The following is a 16788-nucleotide window of genomic DNA, read 5'->3' as shown; positions in this document are numbered from 1 at the left end:
GAACTCAGTGGACGCACACACGTATTGTGAAGGGGTTCCTGTTCCTGAGGGTCTGTGGATCCACTCAGGGAGAAGGTGAAGGGCAAGAAAGTAGATGGAGAAATTCATGGCTGGACAGAAGGACTGAGAAGGGCCACGTTTTGAGAGAAGAAGGACAATTTGAAGAGACAAACTGGAGGAAGAAGAACGATAAGTCTCCAGTTTTAAGGAGAAAGAGAAGTGTTGAGTAAAATGTGACTGTGAAGGAGAGTAGATTAACGGAGAAGTTGGTGCAAGTGTTGGATGGCGTATGTGGAGAACAGGGAGGACAGCTAATGTGACTTTGGGGAACCAAGAAGGTGACCTGGAGGAAGAGGAGCAGCAGATCGACAAATTCTGTGGTGGAGGAGTAAATCTGGTCCTGATGATGGGCTGCTGCCTCTTTGTTTACTATCGGGTAAGTCAGACAGAGTCTCAGGATGGACTTCAGCTTCTTCTGTTGGCTCATATTAAACTCTGTAGAGTTAAGGTTTCTAGGTTATGTTCTATCCTCTCATGTCAAAGTAACGAGACAAAACAAAATGCTTCTCGCCCGAAACGTTTGCTGGAGCCTCAGCACCCGTCCACCCCAGAAGGGACCAGGCTGTACAGAAAATGGATGGAAGGGTGAAGTTTAATTTGCTGAAGTTTATAAAATCCTTTAAAACTTTTTCTATGAATCAGATATTTTGTTCTGAAATATGGACACATTGTCCTCCTGAACCGTTGTACCTGTGAGGGATTGTTTCCGTAGCTGGAACATGTGCAGAAACTGTTGGACCTCTTCCGCCTCTCCTGCCTGTCCAGATGGGACTTTTTCATCTAGCTTGGTTTTTATGACCTGAAAAAGGTTGAATGTGAATCTACATCCAATACCTGTTATTTCCTTTCCATGGTCAGGATGAAATCTGCACTGCTCCTCCTGATGCCACTTTCCATCTGGAGGAAGAAGAACAATAAGTGTCCAGTTTTTAAGGGACTGGTCATCAGTTTCCCAGTTTCCCTTTCCAGTAAAGGCATGTTGGGAAAAAAGACCTGGATGTTTTCTCTTTAGCATTTGTGATCAGAAACAATAATTGGGATGAAATCCTACCTTTAAACAGACTGTCTGGTTGAGATTATTTCAGGTAATTAACAGGAGAGGTTTGGAGGAAGTTGATTGACCTTATTTGGAATAAAGAAGCTCTTCTTCTCTGATTTCTGCAGTTAAGGTTGTGTAACAACAGCAGAGTAGGGACACAACTCCAAACAAACAGCAGACTTCCCGCTATTGTCTCACCGATCTCAACATCCTTCTTCTTCTGCCCTCCTGTTTTCTTCTTCTTCTCTTCTGTTCTGTTGTCCCCCCTGCTGTTTATGTGATTATTTTTTCCTCTTCTTCTTGTCGCCATGGCAGCAGACAGGAAGTTTGGTTCCTTGTTCATGTTGTTGAGAGCGTGAAGAGAGTTGTTATTGATGTGAGTCAGTTGCGATTATCACCTTAGTGATGAAATGCTGTTTAAAACAGTTCAGGATGAAGATTAGTCATTCTGAGGAGCATTGATGTAAATGTATTCTTTGTTTCCCGACGATGAAGGAAAATTCCAGAAAGTCTGCATGAAAAACAAAGATATAATTTAAATATCTCCAATTTTCCAATTTGAGTGTTTAGCTTTAATATGACAAACTTCCAGAAGACGATGCAATCAGAGATTTTGGGGGGGTTTTCAGTCTTTGTGGCCTAAAATTGCAGATTTTGTGGCTTGTTTTTCAAAAAGTTGACATTTTCTTAAGCTTTACTTTTGCCATAACATGGTCTTCTCAAAAACTTGAAATTGCTGCACAAAACCTTCTGAAAAGGGATTTCAGCATAGATAATTTAAAATGCAAACATTTTATTTACTCCTAATACAAATAAATTAAAGTCAGGAGGAGTCGTCAGAGTGCAAAAGAAGAATTCCTTCACATTCACATTTTTTGAAAGAAAACAGAAAAAGGCATTTGTTACCATTGCCATATGCAGAAATAGACAACGTCCAGTAAGAAACAACCAATCAGAGCCAGGAGGAGGATGTTAGTGCTGAACATCATGCTCATGTATGCACTGCTCAACATGACCCAGTAAAGCTGTTTGTCCACCGTCTTCAGTGACCATGCTAACTAGCCTCAGCATTCCTGGTAGGCTTTGTTGTGGTGAAGCAGCACGTACACGGGGATGATTGGGTGTTTTTAACTGGGAGCTGCAGATGGCTGGAGGACCAGAGGGAGGATGAGCTTTATTTTTTAACAGGTTTTCTGTCTCTTTCACTACATGGTGAGAGATTTAACAGACACGTAGAAAACATATTTTAGTAAAGTTACATGCTACGGCTTTGTGTTTGTTGGTCAGATTTGTGAAAATGTTGCAAAAAATCTGTGCAAAATTTTTGAATGATGAGTGAATTTTGCATTAATAGTTTTAATTGGCGTATTGAGGGGATTTTTTGGACCAATTAGGACCTCCCTCATATTTACCAGCCAATGAGCTGAAGGGAGGCTGAGATTAACCAATCAGACTTCAGGAAAAATATTTTCTTTATTCACTAAAACTGCCTGCTTTTCACATTACAGTTCACACTTACGTAATTAACACTCAGTGATTAATTATAGATGAATTTAGCACAAATAAAACCTCCAGAAATTTGCCAGTTACAATAAAATTTAAATGAAATCAAGAAATGAAGGTGGTTTAAATCATTTCTGCGCTGAAAATCCTGCTTCCTGTGTTTTGTGTTGCAGAAGAAGAGAAAGCAGACCAGCAGAGATGCAGACGCCCTCAGCCTCTGCAGTCTGGACATCAATGTGAGTTTATCTCCAGTGAACCTTTTGGTTCTGCCTCGGTTAATGCTGAACCGTCATTCTCAGCCCCAGAACCAATGAGACGTCTGAGACACAACCGTTGACTTGAGGGGTCTGACTACTTCCTGAAAGAGCAGAGGGAATCGTTCACACCTTTGAAATGGAGGATGAAAATAGGAACGGCATCCGGCTTTCTTGTAGTTGTTGTTGTGCGTTTGCTCCTGCTGCTCGGCTGCATAGTTGTGTTTCGCAGCAAGTGGAAGGGAGGCAAGAAGCTTTTAGGAAGGAAAATAATGGCTGGAAACTCACTAGAAACAAAAGTAACAGCAAAGAAAGAGCTCCAAGATTTAATGGATTTATGGTTTATTGTATTTAAATAGTAAACCTAAAGGATAAAATAAAATGGTGGCTCTATAAAAATTACTAAAAATTAGTTATAGTGGTCGTGTGGCGTTAGTTGAGTCCAGATGAGTTTTATTAGCAGGATGAAACTGACTGTTTGGATTATAATCTAAAATCAGTTTTAAGTTATAATCTTATTCCCTCATCAAAAATAAACCTGCTGTGTTGCCTTGATTCTTTCATGCATGTTTGACCAATCCTTTAATCTCCATGGCAACCATTCAGCTGTGAAAAACACCTGGGTGCACCTAGATCTGCCTTTGAGGCGTAGCTCCTCCCCACTCAGCTCCTTCAGACTAGCCGGTAGCAATTAGCATTAAACTCCTGGTGGAAGTGCACATCTGCTGATCTCACTATAGGATCTACTTCTCCATGAAACGCTGGTAAAAACGTTGCTAAAGGGCCAACAGAGGAGCCATGTTGTGATGACTTTCTGAAGGCGGAGCTACAGAAGAGGAGGAGTTTTAAAGAAACAGAGGCCCAATTTCAAGGTATTAAATTAAGAAATAAAACTTCTTTAAAGTTATTTTTGATATGGAGCATTTTTCTAACACCTGAAGGTAACATAGATACTTTATTGTGCTATAAAATGACACTATTTGTCTGGAAAACACATAATAACATAATACTGCCCCTTTAAATACTAAAAGCTATTTGGAGCAACAGATAAATGTAATAATGTAATAAAATAATAATAAAATAATGTAATTTTTAAAATGATGCTCAAGAGAAAAGACAGGCGTTTGGTGGAGAACATTATGACCAAGCTGGACTTCATGTCGCTCCCCTCCTGCTGTATTTTTATCGGCGTGAATTCCCGGGCGTTCCCCGGCTCAGCACAGGAAGTGGACCCGTCTCTGCTCGGTCCGGCGCAGGAAGTGGACCGGGCTCAGCACGCTCCGGCGGGACAAACAGCCCAAACACACCATCAGTCTTACTTTGTTCAGAGCAGCGCCGGCAGATATGGGACCTGGAATAAGTTACGGCCCATTGTTTGAGTGCCACAGCAGAGTGAATCACACACAGAACAATTGTGTTCTGCAGGACACCGGGGCGGCCATATCTGATTCTAAAGGTCAAAGGTCGCGACTAGAGGGTCCATCCAACACATCCATTCCTGCTGACAAACATATACTAACATACACAAGTGATCACATCAGGAAAAAACACTTTTTGGTCACATTTAAATTAATTACAGAGTTCACAGATCTGTGCAAAAGTTTCAAACCACTTATAATTTTATGCCGTCTCTTTAAAGATTTACCTGCAAACATGAAACCTTTAGGAGTTAAATACATACTATAATTACAACATTATTATTATTATTATTATTAAAATATAAAGATTAAACTAAAACAATGTTGTATCAGTACAGAATAAATCACTTTTTAGATATTTCTGACATTTTCTTTTTTGTTTCATTTAGTATTTTATTAATGATCAAATGTGTTGGAATTTAATTTGTGTTTTTAAATATTTATAATCTAACTCCTGATTAAGTTTTAAATTGTTTTTGCCTCCTCTATTAAGCAAAGCTAATAAAAAGGTCAATATTATAATTTATATGACATTATATAATACGACTACTACTAATATATTATTAATATATAATATTATAATATATTAATATATACATATCATTATGTAGATAATATAATTACACTATATACATATCATTTATATCATGATATCATTTATTATGATATATCATATAAATGATATGTATATAGTGTAATTATTATACTGTATACATATATAATATAATCATACAGGTAAAATTATATTATACATCATATATTCAATTAAGTTTTTTTTACACCAAAATTTTTTTTATTTTATTAATTTTAATTTTATTATAAAGGACCCATTCATAATAATAATAATAATAATAATAATAATAATAATAATAATAATAATAATAATAATAATAATAATAATAATAATAATAATAGAAATAAAATTAATAATTATGATTAATTTACTTTACTTAGCACCAAATCACAGTTAGTACAAATGATATTAATAATAATTTCATGTAAGTCTATTTTTATAACAATAATCCAAAGCTACAAATAATAACTAAAATGATGAAACTATTTATTCTTATAGCACCAATTCAATGCTGCTAAGAACAATAATAATTTAATGCAGTTAAATTCAATTTGACTTATTTATTTAGTGCAAATTTAGAACAAATTGTGATCATAGTTATAATGAATATTGTGTTTACTGTGAAGTTTGTGTTTGGCTCCAGAGTCGCCATTGATTTCTTGTTCCCACTAGTTAATTGAGTCCCTCAGGCCAACATTATAGATGCTCAGCGATCAATGTTGTTCAGCGAACAAAGATCACACTGAGGGATGAAATATTAAATAAAAGGCAGTGACACACTTTTATTTCTCTTTCAAAAAGTTTTTTACTGCACAGTTGTGAAGTTCAACCTTTCAGTTTCTTCTTTCCAGCTTTTTAGTTGAAAAACCTCCATGAACAAGGCGGGTCTGTCTGAAACGTCTGCAGACAAGTCGCTTCGTTTGGACAATAGCGCTGAGTCAGAGGTGGAGCTGCTTTTGTTTAGCGACCATGAAGAGTCAGAGTTCGCTGTTGACTCCAATAATAGTCACAGTTTAACAGAATGACGATATTTATTTATTTAAAAAGAAAAGCCTTACAAGCAGTTTTTTTTATCCTAAATTAACCTTTTCTAGATTTATCCGTTACTCTTTATCCATTTATTTTTGTTTACATGTAAATAGAGCATCAGGTAAACTAAACATGAGCGCTGCTGTGCAGTTTGGGAACTTCTGAAGAATCTCTGGCTTAATAAAGTTGGGACCAAAATGTGGGATTAAGTTGTGGAAATAAATGTAAAATTAGAAAATGCTTCAGTCTACAGATGGAAAGCATCTCATGTTCATGTTCTCATCAAATAACTAATAACGCCACCAACAAACATAGTTATTGATCTGGAAACTGCAGGACAAAAGCAGGACAGCTTTGGCCCCTGCAGGCTCACATCTCTCCCTCCCTTCACTGACAGACTGGCGTTTCCAGTACAACCAGTAGCTCCAGTACCAGCTCTTCTATCAGTTCCAGTGACTTGAGAATTGAGGTCATACTGACAAAAATACTGACATAAATAAATATATTTAATAAAAGTTTATTTAGATAAATGTTTATTAATGTGGCATTCAGACTGTAGCTCGGTTGTCTGGTTTCTATGGTGTCTGGCAATGGTAACCAGTAAAAACTCCCAGTTTAACTTATGTTGTTTGTAACACTAAATATTTAGCTTACAAACTAAACATTTAGGTCAGAGCTAAATTGCTTGTAGATAAGATAAATATTTATCTTGGAGCTAAATAGGCTCACTAAATACATATTTTGAAGCTAAATACTGTCAACAAATGCAGCATTCAGCTTGCTAACTTAATATCTATCTTCAAAATAAATATTTAGCTTGCCAGTCTTAACCTACTACCTAAATATTTTATCTGGAGCTAATTGAAAAATACATATTTAGCTTGCTAACAAAATGTTTAGTTTGGAGCTAATATTGACTTAGCAAGATACATTTTTAGCCTGCTAACTCACTACTTAGCTTGCTAACAAAATGTTTGAGCTACATTGTGTTATTTACAGATTCTGAAAATGGATTTCAATGATGGAAGACATGGAAATCAAAAAAGCAGTAGTTCTTTACAACAAGTGTGTGCTTTAATAACATTTTAATGCTATTTGTAGTTTAGAAGTATAATAAAAGAAAGAGACTTGAGTTGCTTTGGCAAACAAAACTTTTCTTTTAGCCGATGTAAATAATTATTTTATTTTGGATGTTTGGATGCTGTTAATCAGCATGGGGCGCAGCGCTGCTCACGGCCTGGTCACTGTTATATCACAGTCAGTGCAGCCCCAGGCCTGGCAGACGTAGATCAGCTTCCTGGTGGCATCTTATGTTTCTAATTCTATTCTAAAAACTAAAGTTCAGCAACTCACTCAGAGAAACCAAAATACTTTCTGCAATTGTATAAGTATTCATGGCGTCGTTTTCTTTCCACCAGCATCTTCAGCTTTTCTTTTGAGTGACCCAGTCTTAACCTACTTATTCTTTTATTATTTTTAACACAGTTCTTTGGTAAGCTAGCTGTACGCAGCAAATTAATGACCATGCAGTCCGTTGCAGACCGCCACAGTTTGAGAAAGATTGCTTTAGAGTTACTCTGTGGCAGTTTGTTGTTGACTTCAACAGAAGACGTTTATAAATGACCAAAAGAGCAAAATAAATGGTTGGACTTCATTTGGAGCAGAAACGTTGGTAAATCCAGCCAAGGCATTAGAAATTAGGTGGAAGGAAGGAAGTCAGAGAGGGACAGAGCTGAGTTAGTGGAGCAGAACCAGAGCGTCGGTGAGGGAGGGGCGACCCGTTATCTCAGACCGCGGTTAGACAGAGGAGCAGACGATCGCAGGATTCACGGCGTGTTCAGACATTTTCCCCGGACGGTCTGAACAGTACAGACCTCCGGTTCTCTTCTGTGAACTTTGAACTTTTCCTGGGCTTTGCACCAGATGTTCTGGGTTCCTTCGGCCCCCGGCTGATGATTCGGTGACCCGTTGATGTCCGGGGGTCGTCAGCATGGTAGCAGGTCAGAGGCCCGGTTCTGTGCTGGGACACCTGCTAACGTCTGGGTTTACCTCTCAGAACCACAACATGGGGAAACAGGAGGAGGTAAGACCTTCCTCCAGTCAGTCTCTGCGGTGGGAGTCACAGAAATCTGGAGATATTTTCACTTTTTTATTGTTGATTAAAGTTTCACACCAATGATAGACAACATATATTTATCTCTAGTGTCTGAGTTTATATTAGATTTGCTCACTGAGTGGCATCTGTTGGTTTTATTCTCATCTGACCCAAAATCTAACAAACTATTTTCTAGGTTTTGTGTTTTTCTTCTCTAAATGATCTAAATCTATTTTTTTGCTCTCTAAATACATCCTGTCAAATCTGACCGTAGTTTTAATCTGTTTCCATGTTATTTAGCTCTAATCTATGCTGTCTGTTCTCCTCTTTTATGTCTATTTTTTCTTTTTTCTAATTTGTCCAGATTATTTGTAAAGTAATTGAATTAGAAACAAGTTTTCCTCCAAACATTTTAAGTAAGAAATTATTCACATCTCTGTCTTTATCTTGTTGCTGTCTGATGGCCCAGTGTCTATCCTCTCTTATAATCTAATCTGTTTCTTTATTTGGCTTATTTATTCTAAATATTTATTACCTTTCATTTGTTTATTTTCCAGTTTTTACCTGTCATCTCTTACATCTGTTGTCTGGATTAGAAACTAATATTTACAGATGTTTTTTTGACCTAATTTAAAACTAAAACATAGATTGGAAGAGAATGTTTTATATTTCTATATTCCAGCAGGTCAGTTTACTGTCATCTATTGATTTACTGCGATCAGGACAAACGACCTGCTGACAGGGACCATCGCAGCCTGTCAGCAAAATAATTAAACAACTAATAAAATGAATTATGAAGTCACTGTAAACTAAACTGTTCTTAAAAAAGGCCAGTTGAGACCAAACACCAGACTGGAGACCTTCCAGTTTTTGGTAGAAAAAGAAAAGAGAATTATTGAGCTCCTTTTAATTTAACCCTAACTCACTCATCAACACTACATAATTTTTCACTTATGGAGAATATAAAAAAATGACACATATTTCAAAGACACCTCAGGATTTTGTTTATGTTCTCACTTTTAGAACCAGTTCTCTCTAAAACCAGGAAGATGGAGCCATTAAGCTTCTTGTTAGAGAACAACTAGTTGTGCAAAAAGTAGTTAAGCACTAACGAGTTGGACAAAGTTTATAGTCAGAGCATTTGTTTAAATTTCAGCTGGACATCCCTCGCTTTTTCTGAGTCGTGTATATCTGCTCTGCAGGAATGTTGCTCAGCGCAGATTTCTCTTAAACCGATGAAATCAGGAGCTGTGACGGTGAAGGGCGACATGTTTTTGTTTTTCCTCCAGGAACCGGGCAGCAAGCGCAGTAAACCTGTTCCCCGGGTGGCGGCGCTGGCGAGCCTGCTGCCTCCGGTCAGAGCCACGTCGCTGAAGAGGATCGGCCAAACTCTGCAGGTAAACCGCCAGCTCACCTTTCCACTTTTCACTGGAAATGTTGCCGCAGCTTTCTGCTGCAAAACAACAATAAATGTTTCTGAGCGATAAATTGTCCCAGAAGTTACTGTGATAATAAATAATATTTCCAATACACTTTAAATTCTCATGTACATTTACCACTGGACCTGGAAGACATTTTAAATATCAAGTCAAATCAAATGAATCGAGGCTGAAGTTGTTGTGGGAAAACTGACGACCCGCCAGAATCTGGGTTTCCTTTCTGAGCTCACAAATAACTTCATGCTTATTGTTTTATATTAATGTTGGAAATCTTTAACATGGTTAAAATGTTTACTCCACTGAGCATGTTTAAATTTCACTAAAAAACTGATAATATAATCCTAATGAACATGAGTAATAAATACTGATAAACATGAATAATGGTTGAGTTTTAAATCTTTTCTAATGGATTTTGTTGGACACGACTTTAAACAGAAACTATTTTTATTTATTTATTTTTTTTTTTTACAAAAACTTGCCATCGAAGGGCAATCCCTTCCCATGTGTGGTTTTAGTAATGATGACTAATTTGGGATTACAGTGATGCTAATCTTTGGATTAATGGATTCTTCCTTACTGAGTGGCCGTTCAGCAGGCAAAGTCAATTCCTGTAAATCAGTAAATAGATCAAATCTTGTCAATCTAACGAAACATAAAACAGGGAAAGTTTAGTTTAAGTTCAAATCAGACAGTGAGAAGAAGATTCAAATCATTTAAAATTAAAAAATATAATTTAATGTTTATTTATTTAAGTTTTTGTCCCTGCAGCGCTCTGTCAGTTTCCGTAATGAGAGTCGAGCTTCAACTCTTCCAAATCCTCCTCCTCTTCCTCCTCCTTCCTCTTCCACGATGATGACGCGTGTCGTTTCCGCGACCGTCTCCAGCCCTCCGTCCTGCTTGACCATGTCGCGGGTTTCCACGGCAACAGGCCCCGCCTCCAAGCGCCGCGACAGCAAGTTGTGGAGCGAGACGTTCGACATCCGAGTCGGAGCGACTCTGAGTCCAAAGGAGATAAAAAGACAAGAGGTCGTTTTTCTCTACTCAAAAAGTGATCATCAGATTTATGTTTCCACACTGTAAAAACAGTATTTTTATAGTTGATCTTAGTTCACTTTAAATAAGACAAAACCATCTTACATATATTTTTCAGCAAAATCTACAAGTTTGTTTTAAGTCAATAATTCTCTAATATTGATTTTGAAAAAACTAATATTTTACTTATATAAAGATATTTTTCCATGTTTTAAGTGAAATAATCTACCAGTGGAATATAAATATATTAATTTAAAACAAGCCCCTGTTTCTTGAGGAAAAGTAATTCAGGTACATTAGTTTCAACTGTACTAAGATATTGGCTCTAGAAAGTAGACCAGAAATTCTTGGTAAGATTTTGTGTTTTTGCAGTGTAAGTGAATCATGTTTTTTTGTTCAACATAACCGTCTTCCTACAGGCCATTTTTGAGTTGGCTCAAGGAGAACAAGACTTGGTGGAAGATCTTAAGTTGGCCAAAAAGGTAAACAGCAGCGTGGCTGTTTGTTGTTTCGCTGTCTTTCTGGTATTTACATGAATTAATCTGCAGGCGTACCACGACCCGATGCTGAAGCTGTCCATCATGACTGAGCAGGAACTGAACCAGATCTTTGGTACTCTGGACTCACTCATTCCTCTGCATGAAGGTGAGACCAGGTTTCTGATTAAAGGCCAAATAAAACATTTAAAACATAATTTGACGTCAGCTCCTATCAGGTGCCATTTGTAAATTTACAGTCAGAATTGGAGCATTGATTTATAAGAAGGAAAAAATGGTGGTTCATTGATTAAAGTCATATTTTCACCAGATTATTCATTCATTTATAAATGGCAGAATTTCCAACTCAATATTTAGTTTTCAGGCTGAATATTTAATTTAAAAATTAAATATTTTGTTCTCAATTAGCAATTTTGCTTGCCAAGTAAAAATTCAGCTTCAAACTAAATATTTAGTTAGCAAGTTAAATATTCATCTTAAAGCTAAATATTTAGTTTGTAAACTTGATATTTGCCCAGCGCAGAGCTAAATATTTAGTTCAAAGTAGTTTCCAGTCGAACTAGAACTTTTTCATTAAAATCACAGAGTGTTGGCTTAAAACAAGCTCCTATTTATTGCTGAAATGTTACTTTTCAGTTAGTTGTGTCTTTTATCAAGTGTACTAGGATATTTACTCTTGAATTTAGACCAACATTCTGTGGAAAGAGTTTGTGTTTTTGCAGTGTAGCAACAATTTCTGACTTTTCTCAGACTTGCTGAGTCGGCTACGAGACGCCAGAAAACCCGACGGAACCACGGAAAATATCGGCCACATCCTGACCGGCTGGGTAAGCGTTTCTCCGTCTCATAAGATCGGCTTTGAAGCTGGGCGGGAATCCTCATGGCGATGTGCTTGTGTCCCTGCAGCTGCCTTGTCTCTCCTCCTACACGCCGTACTGCAGCAACCAGGTGCAGGCCAAGGCCCTGCTGGACCAGAAGAAGCAGGACCGGCGGGTCCAGGACTTCTTGCAGCGCTGCCTGCAGTCTCCGTTCAGCAGGAAGTTGGACCTGTGGAACTTCCTGGACATCCCTCGCAGCCGGCTGGTGAAGTACCCGCTGCTGCTCAGAGAGATCCTGAAGCACACGCCCAACGACCACCTGGACCGGCAGCACCTGGAGGAGGCGGTGAGGAAACCCAGCCCTGATGACTGGTCTGCTGGTTCTTCCAGACATTTATTTAAAGTCAAAGATTTTCATTGTTTTTCTAGCAAATTTTTGACTTTTCAAGATTTTTTTGCACACATTTTTTTTAAATCAATCTAAAATTTTGGAGTTTTGCGGAAATTTACCCTTATTTTCTTTCCCATCTACAACGGTCCTGACTAGTTAAGACTTTCAGGCGCTACGTGTAGCACTGATTTTAGACGCACTTTTAAATGTGTGTTTTGTAAAATAAACACATTTCCACCTCAGCTTATTGCTGTTGGTGTGAGGAGCGGCCATACTGAAACGCGAATTCAGCCTTAAAAGCCGAAACTGTTCGGAGTTCCTCCCAGTTTGATTTTTCCGACCCGGAAGTCATAATTTCCCAGTTTAGTTTGCAATCTGAAGGCAGCATAATTAGCTGGTCTCTGGCCCCACAGATGCTGATGGTGCAGAGTGTGGTGGCGGACATCAACAGGCGGACCGGAGAGTCGGAGTGTCAGCACTATAAGGACCGCCTGCTGTACTCAGATGAAGGACGGCGGGACGAATTGATCGACGGATCCAAGACGCTCAGCTGCCACGGAGAGCTAAAGAACAACAGAGGAATCGTTAGTGTCTCTCCTGATTCTCATCTCTTTTATTGTTTCTTTTTATAGTTTCTCACCAAACTTTCATCATTTTTCTGTGGTTTTGCAGAAGCTCCACGTGTTTCTGTTCCAGGACATTTTGGTGATCACCCGGTCGGTTTCGCTGAACAACCAGCCGGTCAGCTACCAGCTCTGCCGCCAGCCAATCCCCATCCGCCAGCTGGACCTGGAGGACGTATCGGACGGCGAGATGAGAGTGGGCGGGTCCATCAGAGGGGCCTTCAGCAACAACGAGCGAAGTCAGTGACAAAAGTTACAACAGTTAGCTTCAGGGTGAAAAGACAAATAAGAGCCGATTGAAATAAGACAAGATGAACTTAAATGTAACTTTTGCTCAAGAAATGGAAGCTTGTTTGAATCAATAATTCTTCAATATCGATGAAAAATGCTAGTTCCACCGGCAGATTATTTCACAGTCAACCGGCACTGGCGAGTTAGCAACCCCAGCCAAGCCCCGCCCGTTACCTAGCAACCCCAGCCAAGCCCCGCCCATTACCTAGCAACCCCAGCCAAGCCCCGCCCATTACCTAGCAACCCCAGCCAAGCCCCGCCCATTACCTAGCAACCCCAGCCAAGCCCCGCCCGTTACCTAGCAAGCCCAGCCTTTTACCTAGCAACCCAGTTCTAGATCCACTGGTTGATTATTTCACTTCTAATATTTTTTCCATATTAGATAAGTGAAATAATCTTCTGTGGAACCTGAACTTTATTTAAAATAAATATTAAGGAATTACTGACTTAAAACAAGCTTCTAAGTCTAGCTGAAAAAATACTTCTAAGTCATTTTTGCCTTAATTCAAATGCAGTAAGACGTTTTCACTTGAAGCCAGACCATAAATATTTGGTAAGGTTTTGTGTTTTTACAGTGTGGTCACTGGATTCACTGCAAAATGCTGTATCTTGTTCTAGTTCCTAGCGCATACATCTTTCTACAAATGAAATAAGACAAAACTAACTTACAAGTAACTTTTCAGCTCAATATCAGAGCTTGCTTTAAACAAATAATTCCTTAATATTGTTTTTTTTTTTAAGTACTACATAGTTAAAAAGGCAAATTATTTCACTTGTAAAATGTTTTGCATGTTATAAGTGAAATAATCTGCCAGTGGACCTAGCACTTTTTAATGATTCTTCAACAATTATTTTCTTAAAACATATCCTGCTTCTTGCTGAAAAGTTACTTGTAAGTTAGTTTTGTCTCATTTCAAGTGTGATAATTTATTTGCACCATTAACTAAACAAACACATGGTAACATTTTGTGTTTTTGCAGTGTCGTTCTCCAAATTTGTATATTTTTTAGCTATAGAGCCAGAGTTACAACCGTTTTAGAGTGTTGGATGATTTTTCCCCAGATATTTTAAAAATAATTTATCATTAAAAATAACTTTCTTCTCTTCTCAGCCAAGAACTTCTTCCGGGTTTCGTGCCGGTCGGGAAGCCAGCTGCAGACGCACTGCTTCCAGGCGAGCGACGCCTTCAACAAGCAGCAGTGGATCAACTGCATCCGGCAGGCCAAAGAGGCGGCGGGAGAGCAAACTCCTCAGACGGAACGGCGTACAGAACCAGAACCAGAACCAGGAGAACCGACCGATTCGAGCGAAGTTTCAGGAATCAAAAACAAAACTTTGGCAAAGACAGAAGATCTAAATCTGGAAGATGTTGGTTTATTCTCAGAGAGCATGATGGCCGACAATGATGGGATGTCATCAGTAGAACCAGAGATGGACAGTGAGACAGAGTCGACACCGGAACCAGAACCACTTGCAAACTGCAGGATGGACCAGGAAGTAGAGACTTCAGATGGGAAAGTAGTTCTGCATGAAGAGGAGGAGGAGGAGGAAGTCGGCACGGACCCCGGAGACAACGAGGAAATGATCTGCAGATGCTGACAGAAAATAAACAGAACTGAATTCAACCGAATAAAGAATCACTTCAAATACTCAACAAAATGTTGGTTCTACTGGTGAAAATTAGGGAAATTGGGACCTTCCAACCACAAACTGGGTGTTTTTTATTAGTTTTCTCTTACACTGCAAAAACACAAAATCTTACCAGGTATTTTAGGTCTAGTTTCAAATGCAAACATCTCAGTACATTTGAACTAAGATAAAACTAACAAAGTAACTTTTCAGCAAGATATAGGAGTTTGTTTGAAGCCAATGATTTCTTAATATTTCTTTTAAAAACAAACTAGGTCCACTGGACTTTTACTCTTTTACAAAATTTTTCCAAAGTTAAAAGTGAACCAGAGGAACTACTACTTCTTTATTAATATTCAAGAATGATTTTCTTTTCCTAAAATATTTCTGAGTTTCTTGTGGCAGATTTTTGTCTTTACAAACTGAAATTTTCTTGCTTTTTTCTATAATTTTTCTGAGATCTTGTATCTTCTTGCAAATTTTTATTTTAAAAACATGCTAGATTATTTCACTCATAACAAGACATGTTTTAGTGAAATAATTTGCCAGTGGAACAAGAACTTGGTTGCTAGGTAACGGGTTTTAGCTGGCTAGGGTTGCTAGGTAACGAGTCACAAGCCCAACTTGAAATAATCTGCCAGTGGAACTAGAACTTTTTCATCAATATTTAAGGAAGCTCCTATGTCTTCTTGAAAATTTACTTGTAATTTAATTTTGATTAATTCAGCTGTATTATGACATTTGTAGTACAAACTAGACCAAAAATACTCGGTAATACTTTTTGCAGTTTCTTCTAGTTCCAGTGTTAAGAGTTCTTTACAAAATGATGCTATTGATACTTATCAATATTTAAAAATGGTGTTGAAACAATAAAATGATCATTTATTGCAATAATTAATGTATCTAATTTTAAGTAGAAACTGGAGAAAAACGTAAAATGTTGTATTTCTGTAGCAAATAAAATTAATTATTTGGCTTTGTTTGCTGCAGTAGCTCATTTAGCCACTGTGACAGATGGTGGCGCTATTTTTATTATTCTAACAACTCACTGTAAAAAAAAAAGGTTTTATTTTATGGTGAACATTCAGCTTTACTTTCATGTTTGGAAAAAAAAAAGCTCGTATTGTATTATCCAGATGGGTTTGGGATTTTAAATGCTGTTATAAACGTTTTATTGTTTGTCTCAGCCAGTTGACCCAGTTTCAGTGGAAATGGAGAGGAACCCGTTTAGCAGCAGAACCATTAATCTTTTAGAGCATTTTCAGTTTTAAAATCAGAACCAAGAGTCCATCGGTTTGTTTCTGTATTTTATAAATCTCCGACAGGTCCCAGCTGTTTTTTGTGCAAAGTGAAAACTGTTGTACATGTATTGTACATGAAGACCATACATGAGGAAAATGTCCATATGAATGCCTGAATCATTGTTTATTTATATGTAACTCATAATTCAGGAATATTAATTGAGCTAAATGTGTCCTAGAGTTGATTATAACTGATTGCACATCCCAGAAGCACAGAAAGGAAAACATCCCCTTTATTCTGCTGCATACAAAAAAATGCATTCAGGAACAATAATCAAGACTCAATAAATTTCCAAAGTGTCTAAAAGATTTTGTCTGTGTACAAGTTGGATATACTTTACAAATGAGTGCAAATAAGAGCTGCAAACATTTTCCAAATAAACCAGGTTTATGGAAAAGTTCTTGTTATAACCGTATATCATGAAAGCAATTCTGACTTTGTGTAGGGAATAAATTCAAAGACAAAACAGAATTTTAACATTAATCTGAGAAAATTAATAAATAAAATCTGGAAAAAGTTAGATATCTAAAAAAAAAAAAAAAACAGAAATCTGAAAAAAAAGAAAATTTAGAAATCTGAGGAAAAAAAAGTTAGAAACATAAAAGTTAGAAATTCTAGAATAAGTCAGAAATATAAGAAAAAAAGTCACAAATCTTAACCCACTTACCCCCTGACAGTGGGTAGGTGGGTTAGATTCCTTTAGTCACATCTAAAGGAAATAAAACTCTGAAATCTGAGAAAAATCATCAAAATATAAAAAAAGTCAGAAATATGTAAAAAGAATTAGAAATCTA

General features: G+C 37.5%; 1 protein-coding gene and 1 long non-coding RNA gene across 3 annotated transcripts; one reads left to right on the top strand and one right to left on the bottom strand.

The window, feature by feature from the left end:
• The first annotated feature begins 71 nt into the window (after positions 1 to 71).
• On the top strand, positions 72 to 14688 carry arhgef3 (Rho guanine nucleotide exchange factor (GEF) 3). Of its 2 annotated transcripts, none has more exons than XM_044121761.1 (11): positions 72 to 436; positions 2776 to 2838; positions 9262 to 9369; positions 10180 to 10437; positions 10863 to 10925; positions 10992 to 11088; positions 11691 to 11767; positions 11847 to 12104; positions 12563 to 12733; positions 12822 to 13011; positions 14175 to 14688. In XM_044121761.1, exons 1-11 carry the CDS (start codon positions 290 to 292, stop codon positions 14660 to 14662), a joined length of 1920 nt encoding a protein of 639 aa, XP_043977696.1. In that variant the 5' UTR covers positions 72 to 289; the 3' UTR covers positions 14663 to 14688. The 2 variants fall into 2 exon arrangements, with proteins under 2 accessions (XP_043977696.1, XP_043977695.1); XM_044121760.1 differs by having other exon boundaries at positions 113 to 436; positions 10165 to 10437.
• LOC122833842 lies at positions 11530 to 12894 on the bottom strand. Its single transcript, XR_006371062.1, has 2 exons — positions 12790 to 12894; positions 11530 to 12712 (listed from the first exon to the last, which is right to left on the bottom strand). It is a non-coding gene; the product is annotated as an uncharacterized LOC122833842 (long non-coding RNA).
• Positions 14689 to 16788: the final 2100 nt, after the last annotated feature.

This window comes from Gambusia affinis, linkage group LG07 (genome assembly GCF_019740435.1).
Source record: "Gambusia affinis linkage group LG07, SWU_Gaff_1.0, whole genome shotgun sequence".
Classification (NCBI taxonomy): Eukaryota; Metazoa; Chordata; class Actinopteri; order Cyprinodontiformes; family Poeciliidae; genus Gambusia; species Gambusia affinis.
This window is presented reverse-complemented; position numbering and strand designations above follow the sequence as displayed.

Bases quoted from the DNA above. Each gene is read 5' to 3' on its own strand.
- arhgef3 (XM_044121760.1), top strand. From the start codon at position 290: ATGTGGAGAACAGGGAGGACAGCTAATGTGACTTTGGGGAACCAAGAA. The intron at 2,839-9,261 runs GTGAGTTTATCT...TTTTTCCTCCAG, and splicing joins TCTGCAGTCTGGACATCAAT to GAACCGGGCAGCAAGCGCAG. The intron at 12,734-12,821 runs GTTAGTGTCTCT...GTGGTTTTGCAG, and splicing joins TAAAGAACAACAGAGGAATC to AAGCTCCACGTGTTTCTGTT.